Consider the following 17,489-nt stretch of genomic DNA (forward strand, 5'->3'; position numbering starts at 1 on the left):
TATGTCACCCACGCATCAGTGCTTCGTTTATTTACAGTTACATTTATTAATTTAACAGACACTTTTACTCAAAGTGACTTCCCAAGAGAAGCAGAATACAAACCAAGCGGAGAACAAAAACAAACGCTGATGAATCATGTGAGGAGTGCGTGCATAGATTATCTGCTGCTGGTGTCATTGTTTGTTTACCAGTATCAGCACATGGAATAACAACTATTTTACATGCGTTGTGTGAACTCAGCTGTTTGATGGTAATGGCACTGGCATGTTTTCTTAGTGACAGATTTGAGATTATTTTGTATATCTGCACAGGCTGGCCTTTCAACTGTTTCCCTCTCTCTCTCTCTCTCTCTCTCTCTCTTTGTGAGTTTTTAGGTATGCATTCAGACCAGACTTGCATCTAATCTGGCCTTATCCATCAGCAGAGATGAGTACCCAGACAGGCCCATGATACTGAGAGGCATTAACAGCCAGGCAGCCCAGACCCAGCAGTACCAGCCTGTCCTCATGATGACTAAGAGTTACTCAGTCTGCTGGCCTACTCTCCCTCCTTCAGTCCTTTGACTTTACCCTCGCAGAGTCCCCTGCAACACACAAGGGTGGCAACCAGCTGGACCTTGTCTTCACAAGAGACTGCCATGTTCCTGATCTCACAGTCACACCGCTCCACGCCTCAGATCACTTCTTCATGTCCTTCTCTCTCTCGATCCCACCCTCCCTGAAATCCTCTGCTCCCACTGCCAGTCTCAGCTAGGCGTAACCTTTGCACCCTCTCCTCTAGTGCCTTCTCTTCTACGGTCTGCTCCTCTCTCCCATCTGCGGAAGCCTTCTCACTTCTTCCTGTGGAGGAGAAATCCTCTACGGTCCTTTCTGCACTGGCCTCCTCCCTGGACACCCTCTGCCCCCCCCATCACCAAACCGGATCGCCTCTCCGCTCCAAGTCCCTGGCTGACCGATAGTATTTGTGCTGACAGAGCCAAACTTCGTGCAGCTGAACGGAGATGGCAAAAATCGAAATCACCTGACGACCTATCCCACTACCTCTCTCTTCTTTCTTCTTTCTCCTCTACCCTATCCTCTGCCAAATCTTCCTTCTTCCACTCCAGGATTAACTCTGCCTCTTCTAACACCCGCAAACTCTTCTCCACCTTCTCCTCCCTCCTCTCTCCTCCTCCTCCTCCTCCTCCCTCATCCCTATCTGCTGATGACTTTGTCTCCTTCTTTGAGAAGAAGATCAAAGACATCTGCGACTCCTTCCCCCATCCCCTCCCACCTTGGATCCTGTACCCTCCGTCCCCCCACTATCTTTTCCTACTTCTCCCCTCTATCTGACTCTGAAGCTCTTCTACTTATAAAATACCACCGTCCTACTACCTGTCCTCTAGATCCCATCCCCTTCTCTCTCTTTCAGGCCATCTCGGACGACATTCTGCCCTTCATCTCGTCCTTGATCAACAGCTCCCTGTCTACTAGCACAGTTCCCTCTGCCCTGAAGATGGCATGGGTCAAGCCACTGCTTAAGAAGCCCACTCTAGACCCAGCTGAAGTCAGTAGCTACCGTCCAGTGTCTCTTCTACCATTTTTCTCCAAAACCCTGGAACATGCAGTCTATAACCAACTCTCTCCATATCTTCTCCAGAACAATCTCCTGGATCAGAATCAGTCTGGATTCAAAGCCGACCACTCCACCAAGACGGCCCTCTTTGCTGTCTCAGAGGAGTTCCACTTGGCCAGACCGAAGTCGCTCAGCCCTCATACTCCTTGACCTCTCCGCAGCATTTGACACGGTTAACCACCAGATTCTCCTCTCATCCCTTGCTGGGCTGGGCTTCGCGGGATCTGCACTCACATGGTTCAAGTCCTATCTGTCCTACCTGTCTGTCTTGTTCTTACCAGGTCTCTTGGAGGGAATCGGTCTCCTCCCCCGCCCTTTCCACACAGGAGTCCCACAAGGTTTTGTACTTGGTCCACTCCTCTTCTCTCTCTACACCAGATCACTCGGTCAAGTTATCTCCATCCACGGTCTTTCTTACCACTGTTACGCTGATGACACACAGCTGTTCTTCTCCTTCCCCCTCCCACTCTCAGGTTCAGCCTCGCATTGCAGCCTGCTTAGCCGACATTGCCTCCTGGAAGTCCGCTAACCATCTCAAATTCAACCTGGAGAAAACTGAGCTTCTGTTTTTTCCCGTTAAGAACTCCCCAACGATCGACACTGCAATCACTATCGAGGGATCTGTGGTGTTCCCCACCAGAGCCACCAAAAACCTTGGCGTGACCCTTGACAACCAGCTGACCTAGTCACATCGCGGCAGTCACTCAAACCTGCAGATTCTCCCTCTACAACATCAGGAGAATCCACTCCTTCCTCACGCAACACCAATCCAGCTCTTGGTCTAAGCGCTTGTCATCTCCTGCCTGGACTACTGCAACGTATTGCTGGCTGGCTTGCTGACCTGAGCCATCAGGCCACTCCAGCTTGTTCAGAATGCCGCTGCACGCCTGGTATTCAACCTCCCAAAGCACTCTATATATATGTATATATATATATATATATATATATATATATATATATATATATATATATATATATATATATATATATATGTATATAAATACTAACCTTGTTTTGTGTTTGTGTTTGTCATTCACTGTCAAAGAATTCCAGGACCGTAATACGAAGGGTAAATTAATGCACAGCCTTATTGTGATCTCTGTTTATGAGGTTCTCATCAACTTTGAACAGTGAGTAACACGCAGTACACTGCATAATTAAAACAGGTCTTGACTTGTATAAAAGTTATTTTTCCTTCACTTCTTTCTCTTATCTGTTCTCTCATTCATTCTCATTCTTTCCCATTCATTTTCATTCAGATCATTTACATTGTCCAAAGTCCAATAGCATTAGGGACCATTTGACTGTGCGGTGTACCAGGAACAAAACATATGTTACTCAAAGAAAAAAAAAAAGAAAGAAAAGAAAAGAAAAGAAAAGAAAAGAAAAGAAAAGAAAAAAAGGAAGGAAGCATGAGGAACGATGTTCACTCATGCGTTCAGCTGAACGGCTGCGTCATTCCTAATTTTGGTTGGTTTTGTTGTTATCTTTACTTTCACTTCACAAATATTTAACGGTGCCTCACCCAAAAATTGTTATGTAACTGATCTTAACAATAGGTTACAATATTCTACAGAACACTTAGAAGATTTTCTCCCATCCTGCATGGTAATCTGTCCGTTGTACGCTGAAAGAGGATGAGCAGCTTAATCAATCCTTTCAGCTGTAACAATGCTTATATCGGAGATAAAACTGAGTAAGTCACAGAATACTGTTTTTGGTGGCCCTGTTGATCCATAACGACTGTCTTATTCTTTGGTTTGCTCCTAGTGCTGAATTCCCTTAATGGTGATGATATGTTATATGTTTCCATGACGACTAATCCCAGTAGAGCCTTTGAGGCTGGTGCACTGCATTTTCCAAACACCTCACAGTCTTTCCACTGATACTAATAATAACAAAAGTATTATGATTATGATTAAAATGTTGATAGTCTTTTTTTAGATAGATAGATATGTATTTACGTACATATGTAATTACAAGGTTGGTCCAAAATGAAATTAGTTAGATGAGGTCTTCGACCCCACATTATGAAAAATCCCAAGGTTATTTTGAGATGTGCACAGAGCCCCACTGTTGCAAAAATGCTTTTTGTTTAAAACAGGTTATTTGTATCTAATCTTGATTGAATATACACAAAAACACATACCCCAGAACTACACTCTCCTATCTGTAAGATGGAAACAATTTTGAAGAGAAAGCATTTGCACTGTAATACAAGCAGCATTCCAAATTTAGAAAACATGACAGCCTTTCTCTGGCTCCAAGCTCTTCCTTTGGGAATGATTTTTTTCCACCTTGCCAAGTACATATGTGACCTCCAGTATTTTTTTACTGTCCTGAAACTGTATTTTTTTTTAAGGACATGAGTGTATTAATCTTGGAAAAAGGTATTCCACTCCGATTTAGTGGCCCTTTATTGAATGTTGCAAAAATACAATGCAGGGTAACACTCAGTAATGATCGTTGTTCATTTTATTCACAAAGGAAGCCCTGTCATTGTGTTCAGGTTAAATTTGTTTCAATTCAGTTGCACTGTAATGTTATCTGTCCAAAAATGTTTTGTCAAATTAAATGTTAATTTTAATAATTAAATATATTATATTTTAACAATAATAAGAATAAGAAAAATAAGAGTAACACTATCACATCATTTACATCCATTTCCTGGCATAACACATGCAAAAATACTTTACTAAATATTTTTTTGCATAATCTTGTTTATTAAATACTCACAATCTCGGAAAAGGAATCACATCTCACTTAACATGGGTCCAGATCTATAATGTACAGCTCCATAATACCAGACCATTTGATCTTAATGAGAAACCACTTTCTCTTTTCAGAATGACACTGACCAAATGAGGTAGAGTATATTAGTTAAGGGCGTACAGGAAGATATCGATAATGGGGGTTTGGGGTCAGAGGACGACTAGGGGAGTGATGATAACAGTATGGTCGAGGATGTGAAGGAAGGGGATTATACCTGAGGTATAGTGCGGGTAAAAGTGAGATTGAGAGCCCAATTATCGTGTATAGTAAGGACAGTCTTGGCATGGCACAGTGCAGACTGAATAATCTAAGTTGACCGCACTATCGCTGGCTTAAAGACCTTGACAGGTGTTGATTGTGAGGCTGCCTCCAGCTGTACATCTCCATCATCTTTGCATCACTTGTGTCTTCAGAAATGTTTCATAATATGGTGGTGAGCAGGTATGGATGCCGTATTCAGAAATATGGAAAATCTGTTGTCACCTTTATCAAGGAGGTGGAGCAAATGACTGGTGTATATCTGAATATGGTTATAACACAAATGCCAGGAATCAGGGTTTACTGGGAAACTGACGCGCGTTATGGCCCCGTTGCAGGCAAAATGTGTCATAATGGTTATCAATCCTTGCTTTCACTCATTGGCTTTGTCAATATCCTAGCCATTTCGGATGAATAGAAAATAAGAGAAGGTGTGGAAGATAGTCAGGACATGGCTGGGTGAATTAAGAGGAAACAAGTTTCATCTTGATGGAATGATAATTTCATTCAAATTAAAGTTGAGCAGTGTCAGACAATAAATGCGTGGGAATCCACATCTGGGTACGGGAAAGAACAGGTGTGTCAGGCATGCTCCAAGACTTTCTCGTGTGTCTAGCTTTACAAGCATTTTAAATTGTGGTATTATAATTGAAGTGGGACTTGAAACGTTTTTCAGGTTGTGCATGAATTCGTTTTGTGCAATTCATTCAATTACTGAATACATAACAGAATAATTGATTTATTTATATTCTGTTTTCTTTGTAAGTACCTGCTTATTATGATGATGATGATGATGATGATTACTGTTGTTGTCGTCGTTGCTGATGCTGTTATTCTTGTTCTTGTCGTCGTCGTTGTTGCTGTTGTCAGTAGTAACAGCAGCAGTAGCAAAGGCGATGATGGTGTGCTTTTTCTGCCTTGTCCAAACTTAACACAAGTTACCTTTAGCACACGAAACTAATGACCCTTGGTTGGAGTGAAGCGTCCTGCTTGTCCTATGATAAAAATGAAACCGTTCAAAGTGAACCGCCCACTTACTTCACAACCTGACACAATCGTTCTGTCTATAAAAGAGCGTTGAACTCTTTACCTGAGGAGTTTTCGTCATGACGAGCCAGAACGACACAACCATATGCATTGCGCACGTCTACCGAGGGTCGTTTGTGCACTCAACTCGGAGCGCAGCGGTGGAAATTCTCCAGGATACTGTATTGGGAGTGGACCGCGCCGGAAAAGTACGTGTTGGTCATATCATTTTTAATTTTAGAGTATACTTTGCTGTGTTATAGCAAATACCATAGCAAGGTATACTTTGCTATGATATTTCGCTCTATTATGATAGTCTCTCTCTCTCTTTCCGCCAATCCTTGCTCTTATTCTGAAATCCCTCAAGACTGATTTCAGTCTAAATTTGTTTTAAATATTTAAAAGAGGAAACTATGTCTTTATAGTTAAGTTATAGTTTATAGTTAAGTTATATACCACATCAAACAATATTACTGACGTCCAGCGCAGTATATGAATGTTAACTAACCGATCGATGCAACTAGTGTTCGAAAGCAATGTAATTATAACCGTGATGTTTTTTCATACTTTACTCTTAGAAAAATTACACTTTCTCTCTGTCCTTTGGGATACTTGGCAAGACAATGATAATTTAATAGATTTAGCCCAAGTTATTGTTAAGATTTGGTTTCACTCTCACATGATTCAACTGCACTCATCTCTGTCTCTTTCTCTGCGGACAGATAGCTTTCATCGGAGATGGAAGTGATCTGGACCGTCTCTCACAAAAATGGGGCTTCAAACCATCAGATGTCAAACAGCTCGGGCAATGGTGAGTAGCTGGACGTATCTGAGAAACATCATTTAAATATTGTGTATTGTTTTTCAGTAGTCTTCAGGTCTTTGGATATGAATAATGTTTCACCTTGTTATATCATTAGCGACTTGCCATCATAATAAGACACTCTCACTTTCCTTTGTTTACAAGCCCTTTATCATGTGGTTTAAAGTTCCATTCCACTTTGCATTTTTTTCCCAATGGTTGAATGATGTTTCCTCCGTTTATGGTCTGGACCATAAAAACTGAAGGAGACATTCTATGGCTCTCCATTTAAGACTTGTCATGAGACATTACTTTCATATTCACTGTCATTCAGAATAGTGAGAAGTTTTCAAAGGTGCTCATGGAGTATTGAGACTCTGCGAAGATGTTATGTTCTATTGGCTAATTTTGATGAAAGTCATAAGTGAGCAAAAACATGCTCATCAACGTGTAATTTCAGATGTCGTTCTTTCAAATGTTCATAAAGTTTGTTCCATGTGCTCTATTCTCCAGTACACAATGTATTTTCTAATTATTTCAGTATACCATGATTGCTTGAGTTGACTGTCAGTTTTTAAACACACCAAATATCCTGTTTCCAAAGATTTTGAAAGGGTGTCACAATATGTATAGCAATTTGGAACTCTAGTCTGACTGTGTGGTAAGAGCCAGTACCTGTTCCTTTATGTGTCAGTCAGTAGAATAGGAGTTAAAGGCTGAATGAGACAGTGTGTGAGATGGTGAATTATTCTGATGTGTTGATATAATGCCACCATTCTGCCAGGATCCCAACAGCTCTGCCTCAGACTAAAATACTTAATGTGGAAGCTTTAGGCTTTGTAAAGAAATGGAAAATCAAGGAAAAATTGGGTGAATATCTGTATTTTTGGAGTTTTCAGTTATCAGCTCAACATCATTTAATATCTGATAGATTGCAGTTTGTTTCAGAAATGCACAGAAATGGCATAGCAACAACGCCATTTGTGTGATAATCTTTACTGGTTCCGTAGAGTGGAGTGGACGGCTACTTTGTGAAATGACCTTGAAGTTTACCCATTCAGAAATAAATTAGTTGCCTCAATAATGTTCATTATCCTACAATCTTGATATTGTAACCACTACAGTCTTCCGCATGAATCATTTGTTTGTTTGTTTTGTTTGCTGTCTTTTCAGTGAATTCTTCATGCCCGGCATGGTGGACACCCACATTCATGCCTCTCAGTACAGTTACTCAGGCACAGCTCTGGACCTCCCTCTGCTCCAGTGGCTCAACACTTACACCTTCCCTGTGGAGGCGCGCTTTAAAGACCTCTCCTTTGCCATGGATGTTTACACCAGAGTCGTGGTCAGTTATCGCCACTTCAGACTCTTCTTTTCAATGTAGTGACAGGGCGCCTTCAAAAACAAAGACCTTTGGTTTGTTGCACAATTGGAGGAAAGAGATTTCGTGGGGCCAAAGTAAATGGAAACACTTAGAAGATTGACTTCCTCTCCCTAAAACCTTTTTTCCTCTCGAAATGATTTGTATTTGTGTTTTGAATGAAATGTATTTGTAAATATATTTTATCCATGGGATTTCATATGTATGGTATGTTTGGTCATATAAGATCTATAAAATTAGCATAACAGTACCATACAGTAAATTTCAGAATTTTTTGGTTTTTTTAGCTCTTTTAAAGTAAGAGTTGCTAACACTTTCTACTGATTTGTCTGTTTGCAGAAAAGAACGTTGAAAAATGGCACTACAACCGCTTGCTACTTCGCCACAATACATACAGATGCTTCATTATTGCTGGGCCAGATAGCTGGTAAAAATTATACTGTCACACACACAACTCTGGAGTTTGCCCAGGTTTTAGGGTCAGTCAGCACATACATTCAGCAAGTTTTGATTGATTACATAATAACACAAAGGCAAAAAAAAAAAACACACATTAAAATGTTACTTTGACCTCCTTCATAGTTTCTCAAAACACAGATTCAAGTTACGTGAAATATTCATTCTAAAACGAATCTCTTAATCATAATCGAAACTGAAATAATTTACCTCACACGAGTAAACAGGTTCAAAGTGTTGAATCGTGTAAAATGTTTAACTCACAGGAGATCTTATACCAAACCCACATAAGTGGATTTCTACAAGCATCCATGAGCCATTAAGGAACCACAGTCAGCCAGGAATGACCACAAGGATAATGCACAGGGAAATGTTTATAACAATAATTAACCACTTTTTGCAGTACACATAGGATCTGTGCTTTGCTCACACGCACACGCACACGCACACACACGCACACACACTCACACACACACACACACACACAGCACACACAAACTCTCTGAAAGTAAACAAATAAGTAAGTAAAACGCTTACTCTAATTGAAAGTTTTAAGCCAACCTAGTGCACAACCTGAGTTAGCTCAAATAGCTAATGAGAAGTCATTTTTACTGTTACCATTTATTTGCCTGTTATGCTTAATTTGGAATAGATTTTTACATACTTCTCCCTGTATGTTATTGGCCATCCTCAGATAAATTTGGACAGCGAGCGTTGGTGGGTAAAGTCTGCATGGATCATAATAATTATAATTACAAAGAGACTCAAATGGAGAGCGTGGAAGAAACAAAGCGGTGAGAGAGAGAGAGAGAGAGAGAGAGAGAGAGAGAGAGTGAGTGAGAGTGAGACAGAGAGAGAGTGAGAGAGAGAGAGTGAGAGAGAGAGGCAGTGAAAGAGAGAGGAGCGTGTGATGAACTGAATGAGAGAGTGAGTGGAATAGATTGTAAATATTGATGAACTTAACTAAAAATCCACATCTTTACAAAGAACAACAAAAATGATTATAATGAGTGATTTTAGACAGCTAAATCATGTAAAATAAAACAACAACATTTGTGAGAGATTACGCACGCGCACGCTCATGTGTGTGTTTTAAAGTTATGAATGAATTATTGTTATTTATTATTCATTTTTTGTGCCCATTACCCTCTGGTGTAATTTTTTTTTATTCTGACACTTTCACAGTTTCATCCAAGAACTTCTCAAGAAAGAGGTAAATCACTAATCTCTCTCTGCAGCATTTGATAGAAAAGCTGATGTATTGTTTCAGTCTTAGCTGTATGCATGTGTAATGATTGGGACAGCCATGGACTAAAGATTAGAGAACCGGGCTTATCCCTTAACCCTAATGCTCCCCGGGCGCAGAGTAATGCTGCCCACTGCTTCTGCGTCTGGTGTGTGTGTTCGCTACTGGTGTGTTGGATGGGTTAAATGCAGAGGACAAATTCACTGCTCACTGTTCACAGTGTGTGTGTGCAATAATGGAAACTAAACTTAACTTAACTGATTATCTAAAAAGTTTGACCGTGTGGGAAAATTATGCAAGTAGCCTTAGAAAAGAAGTTCACTAGAGGTGAAGATATGAAAGATCTCCCAGGTCTCTAGCCTTTGATGTTAATTATTATCGCGCGCACACACACGCACACATACACACACACACACACACACACACACACACACACACACATAAAAACACCACATGAAATATCAAGGTTTCAGACATCACAGTTGTGCTTCTGCTCTGTGTCGGTGAAACTTGAGCTCTCTGTTCGGACCACAACTGTTGAGAACTTGTTAAAAAACAAAGGGGAAGGGGTTTTAAAGGGGTGAAACCATTGACCTGCCTCTTAGCATCCCAAACAACCACAGCTCCTATGAAAGTCTACAGAACAGTAGTTTTTTTTTAATTTAACTAGTCTTTAACACAGTTTATAATTATATTTAAAAAAAAAAAATACGGCTATATCTTTACTATTTGTTTTTTTGAATCAAAAATCTTATGGCTACAATTATGTAGCTTAATCACAACTTTGAACTTTTCACTATGAAAATATATGACATATATGTGTTATAATAATAATGAATAACGATTGACAGCTATGTATGTATCACAACAACTGAGAGGCCTTCAAACTGTAAAGACACATAAATATGTGCGTATAGAATTATCATAAAGAGACAACTCATTATGCTCAAGTCTGTAACCTGTATTCGTGAGGAAAAAAAAAAACACCCCGCGTCTGTTCCCTTACAGTACCCACATGTCCGTCCAGTGGTTACTCCCCGCTTCGCTGTGTCCTGTTCTTCCGACCTGTTGTCAGCTCTGGGTGAAATTGCCAGAAACAATGACCTTCACATTCAGGTAAGCTTTTGGGAAGCACCAACTGAAAGAAAAGCTAGAATCGTGAGAATAGAATATACTTTGGAGTTTAAGCATTGTAGGCATGTAACCTGACACACCTATGTGAAAGTCAAAGGCACATAAACAACAGGACAGCCCCCCCCCCCACCCCCCACCCCCTCAAAAAAAACCCACAACTCTAGCTGAAAAAAACAGCATTACTCCTTTACCAAAGCAAGAAATTCATTGATCAAATACTTTGGTGTTTTATGAAAGTTGTTTTGAGGAATGATACACATTATGTCGAAGTTTTTTTTTTTATGGAGAGATTAAGTTTAGTTTTAGGTTTACGTTTAAGGTTGGTTTTACAGTGAGGCTGAAATCACTTTGTGTTTAAAAGAACTTTTCACAAAACATCATTACACAAAAACACCAATATTCATTGATCGGTGAATAATGCAAAAACATGTAACTTTAATGGCTGTTTTCTGTGTAAATCCTGCCTAAACAGAGTCACATCAGCGAGACCAAAGAAGAGGTTGAAGTGGTGAAGGAGCTCTTTCCAGACCACAAATCATACACAGATGTTTACAAGAAGCATCACCTTCTGACAAATAAGGTTTGAATTGTCTAATGATTTCTACATCCCTTAAATCAAATTCCTGAATCATATTCAATATTTGAATATTTAATTGAAAGCAACAAAAGAGGTAAAAAAAAAAAGAAGAACACCCCCCCCCCCCCCCCCCCCCCCCCCCCCCAGCAAATTTCATTCCGCTTTTGTGATTATGTTTGATAGGTTTTGTTATATGTCAGGTCATACTCCATGAACTTCTGAGAGAGGTGTGGTGCATGTATACTGACTGAGTTCAGAGGTTGCTGGGTACAGAGGTTGACCGTCAGTCAGCAATTTTCATTACAAAATGGCCATAAACTAATGTCACAGTACATTTCTCTAACACAGTTATATTTCTCTAACAGAAGGGTCATTGAATTTGTCTCTCAACATATTTGCTTTTGAAAATGCCACTTGCCCCTCCGTGACACTTTTATTTTTACACAGATAAAGAGTGTAATGGTAAAATGAGAGTTAAAACCACTTAAACTATGAAATGATAAGTGACAAAGATACAATACATGCTCCCGGCAGCAGGTAATGAGATGTGTTTTTGCGTTGTCAAAACACTTTATGGTCTAATGAGAAACTCTGAGTTCGAATAAAGTCTCGACTGTTTGTCAGTTCAGTAACCTTGTCAATTTGGACTCTGCCAAAGTCTGAAGTCTGAACTGATATTGAGCAATACTTCATTTCTTTTCAAGCCTAACTGTGTCCCCAAAAACATGATTGTAACTGAAAACTGGATGTTTTGGGGAGGGTATGCACACTTAGGATAGAAAAAAACAAACCAAGCCTTTTTACCGCATTAACCACTGCTCTTTAGCTGTAACTTTAGTTCCAATATTGTCAAATATTCTGCTCTGCTCATTTGCAAGTTGATTATTACCTTAAGCAATCCTCTTTGAATCACTTTGTTAAACTATGTGTATCCTGTTATGTCAGTCAGTTTCTGATTACATTATTTTAGCCATGTATACAAGTATAGTATATCTCATAAATGGGTAAAAAAATGTGAACTTTACTGTTTAACAGACAGTTATGGCCCATGGATGTTACCTGACTGATGAGGAGCTGAAGGTTTTCAGGGAAACAGGCGCTGCTATCTCCCACTGTCCAAATAGCAACACCTCGTGAGTGTCCCTTTGGAACTGTCAATGTGTATCTCACAGTTTCTGCTTGCTTAAGCGAATTTGTGAACTTTCCTATCTCTCTCTCTATCTCTGTCTGTCTGTCTCTCTCTCTCTCGCTGTCTGTCTCTCACTGTCTCTCTCTCTCTCTCTGTCTCTCTTTCCTTCTGTCTCTACCTCTCCCTGCTTCTCTAAGGTTGTGCAGCGGAATCCTGAATACTCGTAAGGTCCTGCAAAACGAGGTGAAACTTGGTTTGGGCACCGGTGAGTTTTCTCACACCACGTTTGCAAGACAAAACAATTAAATAACTTACCACAATTTCACAACTAAATACATTTAGAAGTTGACCACTTGAATCACAATTACAATACAGTTACACAACTACAGACCAAATAAACACACTCTTATCAAGATGGATTTTCAGCTATCTGATCTAACGTGTATGGTGTTTGATAATGGTCTGTCTCTCTTGACCCTGGTGTAGATGTGGCTGGTGGCTACTCTCCGTCCATGCTGGACGCCATCCGAAGAGCCTTGGACAGCTCCAAAGTCCTGACCATCCAGGACCCCAATTTCCAGACCCTTACCTTTCAGGAGGCGTTCAGATTGGCCACACTGGGTGGGAGTGAAGGTAGGAAACTGAGAAAAATGAGAGAGGCTGGATGCATGGGTGGGTGGGTGGGGGGGGGAATGAGGGGATCTTTTATTTGAAGCCAGCAGGTCAGGGACACAGGTGGATAAACTAATACTATGCAAAGTAACAGCACTTAACCAATAATTCAAATAAACAAGACTACTTCTTAACAAAGAACTCAGAGGACCAAGGACTCAATCCTAACAAACAAACAAACAAAAGACTTCACTAAGCAGGAGTGAAAAGGTAGTGGGATATATACAAACTTAATTCAAAGGTAAATTAACAGAACACATGTGTGAAAATGAAGAAAAAGAACAGACAAGGGTACAAACAAGAACTGAATTATTAACCAGCTGAAACAAATAAAAACAAAACACAGGCTAAAGACATCTAAATGGCCAGCAGAGGGGGAGAGTGAGAACCAGGCAGGAAACAGGCGACTTTGCTGTAAATACATTGTGATCAGGGACTTGAAATTTCTCTGCACTTTTTGCGAAAAATTCATTAATTATGGTAGATATAACAGCCATGTAATATAGTTAAGGTCTTGGTGACTATTTGGCTAGTTGTTTGTTTGGTCATATCACTGCTTGTAGTTTTGATGGTTTAATGAACTGATATGGTATGTGTGCAGAATATTGACTAGTAGTGTGAACTGATTGATTGATTGATTGATTGATTGATTGATTGATTGATTGGTTGATTGGTTGATTGACTGACTGACTGATTGATTGACCCATGTAGCTCTTGGGTTGGACGAGCAGATTGGAAACTTTGAGGTGGGGAAGGATTTTGATGCACTGCGGGTGAACCTTTGTGTTCCTGATGGACCAGTTGACGTATTTCCAGGAGAGGAGCCCATGGTATGATCCTGTTATCTGAGCTTTGATCTTTGAGCTTCACTGTAATAGATACAGCAATAGGAACAGACATATTTATTCTACTGTTCAACACATATTTGGACATGATGGCAATCCAAATTTATGACAAAGGTAAATGACAAACAGTGTCATTCGGCACTCAGTGGACTTGCTTTAAAATGACTTTTGGTCCCAGTATTATAAGCTCTGCTTTTTTGTTTTAATCATTTTTTTTATCTGTTTCTGCTCCTTTTATAGGTTATTTTCGAGAAGTTCTTGAATCTAGGTGAGCTAATGTCCTCCTCTTTCTTTCTTCCATTTCTTCTCTCTTTTTCATTCCTACCTGACGTGTTTTTATTTGTCTCTCTGTGTCCTGCATCGGGGAATTCCCACAGGTGACGACCGGAACATCGTGGAGGTGTACGTTGCCGGGAGACGGGTGGTGCCTTTGCCAGAGAAATGATGATGCTGATATTTCCAGAATCTTTTCAAGGTTTTTCTTTATCTTTCTGAAGCATCACTCTTAGCAGTGTAATCTGATAACCTATCTTTGACCACTAGTCATTCTGACATAGAATAAGCAAGAACAGACAATATGTATGCAGCATTATATGATATTATAAGATGTTTTGTTTCTGTGATTTTGTTGCACAGAGGTACATGCTTTGCAGAACAATGTCCAGTTTTAACTTTTAATTTTGTTTTTCATCGTTGTTGTGTTTGAAGGCAAATTCTAATTATGCGTTATTATGAACAAGAACATGAAAATTAGTCAGTGTTGTTTTGTTGTTTGTTTGTCTTTTTAGATAATAAAAGAACATTTGTGTTTTATGATTTTACAAAGTCAAACCGTGGTGCGAATTATTTGTCGGGCTATTCGACAGTAGAGTAGATGGTGTTTGTTTTAACAGTTATAACGTGTATGTCTCCTGAAGAACTGAAGACATTTGATTGTGACTGACTATACGTTCGTGCACTACACCATTAGTCTACGGACTCACATTGTAAGTGCTCTTTGTCACCACAAGCTGACACACCAGCGACTGTGACGGACAAAGGTGGAAAAAAATAGCACGCGATTTGACCTGATTAAAGTGACATCCAGGGGTTAAGTGAGACAGAATAACGCGTCTCATCCATCGCACGTTCACGAACATTCTGCCACAACAGCGTTTTAGCCTTTCGGCATAAACCAACAAATCAGAGCACATTAAAGTAACAAACACACGGGGGAGCCCGAGATCCGCCAATTCAACTGTCAACAACAAACCTTACCTACCCAACCAAACCAAACATTATCCTCTTAACGTCATTCTTAGTGTTTTACCGCAGAGGACTTTTTAAAGGGTTTTTTTAAATAACACGGTGGCTTACTCTGACGGCTTTATGTTCTTCCATGCAAGGATGAAATATAAACAGTGAATCTATCATTATTATCCTGGAATTTTCTCAATCTACACATGAATCGTGCAGAAACGAGAATGCATCATTCATAGAATGGTATCATAAACGAGGAAGACCAGTGAAGTACAGGCACAATGCATTCTATTTGAGAAAATAAATGCACCAACAAACCACCGTTTACTGTGACAAAAGAAAATACCTTCACAGGCTCCCTTGCACTTCCTAAGGGTAAAACGGCGTGACAAACTGTCAGGGAGACAGAGAACAGACGAGAGGGGAACTGCGAAAGGGAGCGTATTAACGGGAGAGGCAGACAAAAGAGGTGATGGGGTGCACACAGGGGAAAAGACTCTGCTGTACCGTACACAAACGAGAGGGCATGAGTTGCAACCATGTGAGTGGGCGTGGATTAGAATGGGCGTGGTTATGTAAATAAACCTGAGAGATTAACGTTGATTTCGGTGACGTCAAAATACTGTCTTTGCTTTCCCCGCCCTTTGTCCGCCCTCTCCGTCTCTCTTTTTTCACTCTCTTTTAAATCTGAGTCACAAATTTGCTGAATCAGACAACCGTAGATTACTAGCGTGGCTGGGTGTTTTCTGGCAAGAACATACAAAGCGTTCGCACACACCCACGCTTACACTCACCTCATAATCATATTAATGGTATTGTTGACAATGTTAAAGACAAACCAGCGATGATACCGGCGGACAAACCTAGCGCGTCATTAATACTATGACTCAATGAGTTTCCTTAATCTGATGTAATCCTCTAGTGGTTGCTTCCTGTGTGAAACTACCACACCGCGTTTGACACTTCGACAGATCTAATCCTTATTTAACAAACATTCATCTGCTTAAGAGCAAAACTACCAAATATATTCAGTTCATTTAATAATGATTGAGGACTGTGATTGGGTATGAACGGAAGAGAAAGTTATTATAAATAAATACTGGAAAACTTGATGTCAAATCCAATTAACAATGTGAATTATGAGTGTGAATACCACTTTACAATGATTTGTTGTCACTGTAAAACAATGCAGACACTATCAGTCTTCTCAGTGCTGAGAAAATATCTCTCTTGACAGATTTAGTCCGATTATATTTTAATGAAACATAGAGGTGAGGTGGTATCCTTATAACATGTAATAAAGTTATAAAGTTGTTTGATATCCTTTTTAGCTTCGTTTCTTGTTCTAATAGATATCATATGGCCAAGAGAGAATGGCTGTATTTGTCTGTCAAGGTGAGAGAGAGAGAGAGAGAGAGAGAGAGAGAGAATTGAACAGTATCTGAGATCACTAGACTGTTGAGTCCCCACAGAGCAAAGACTGTCATAATCTTGTTATGCTCTCTGAACACTCAGTGACGTTTCTATTAATTTATCCTGTCCTCACCTCACCTCTCTGTTCTTTTCCTCTCTCCCTCTTTCCAAATGACCCTTTCTGTTTCCACCTATTCTTTTCCTCTTTTTTTTTACTCTCATCCTCCCCTTTTACATACTTTTATCACACCACGGCCACTTTCTACCTTTTTCTCATGTTGCTCACTCTCTTCGTTGATCCTGTGTTCTTGTCTGTATCACTTTTTCCTCTCTTCAACAAAACCATATAGTTTCCACATAGAAGTTTCATGTCAAATTTGTATTACTTCTTGTCATGACCACAAGAATGGGACTGCCCAAATTTGGTCGACGCTGCCCTGAAAATCCCGCCTTCTCCCCTCAGTTAACCCCACCTCCCAAAGGTCCATTCATTTGCAGGCAACATCTGTCACAAAGCGTCATTGTGATGTCACCAGACTGGCCTGGCTTAACATTCAACCCTCCCCCAACACAAACACGCTGTCTCCTACAGAGGAACGAAAAACACACACAGATACACACTGTGCCAGACAGTGACGCAGAAAAAAAAAGGAAGAAAGAAAAAGAAAAAAAAAACATGTGAAATAAGATAGACATTAAGACAGAGTAAAAAAGACTCAATTAGATAAAAAAGGTGAGAGGATAAGTGTTTTACCAAGTCATCTGGGTACAACACCTGTTTTGTCTCCCCAAGGAGCAAGATAAGACACATGCACACAGACACATGCACACACACCTCTCCAGCTGTTACCATTCAGTGTCACATTGTCAACTTTAACCCTTTCTAAATGGGTGTGAACAACAGTAATTAAAGCTGTGTAAGCA

General features: G+C 40.1%; 1 protein-coding gene across 2 annotated transcripts; it reads left to right on the top strand.

Annotated features, from left to right (window-relative positions):
- The first annotated feature begins 5,750 nt into the window (after positions 1-5,750).
- gda (guanine deaminase) lies at positions 5,751-14,738 on the top strand. 2 transcript variants are annotated; one of them, XM_030791399.1, is made up of 14 exons: positions 5,751-5,880; positions 6,394-6,482; positions 7,647-7,818; positions 8,194-8,281; positions 9,005-9,104; positions 9,496-9,523; positions 10,565-10,672; positions 11,163-11,270; positions 12,303-12,400; positions 12,594-12,661; positions 12,883-13,029; positions 13,780-13,898; positions 14,154-14,181; positions 14,291-14,738. In XM_030791399.1, exons 1-14 carry the CDS (start codon positions 5,752-5,754, stop codon positions 14,356-14,358), a joined length of 1,350 nt encoding a protein of 449 aa, XP_030647259.1. In that variant the 5' UTR covers position 5,751; the 3' UTR covers positions 14,359-14,738. The 2 variants fall into 2 exon arrangements, with proteins under 2 accessions (XP_030647259.1, XP_030647260.1); XM_030791400.1 differs by lacking the exon at positions 14,154-14,181 and having other exon boundaries at positions 13,780-13,888; positions 14,247-14,738.
- The last annotated feature ends 2,751 nt before the right edge of the window (positions 14,739-17,489 follow it).

Source organism: Chanos chanos, chromosome 14 (genome assembly GCF_902362185.1).
Source record: "Chanos chanos chromosome 14, fChaCha1.1, whole genome shotgun sequence".
NCBI classification, from domain to species: domain Eukaryota; kingdom Metazoa; phylum Chordata; class Actinopteri; order Gonorynchiformes; family Chanidae; genus Chanos; species Chanos chanos.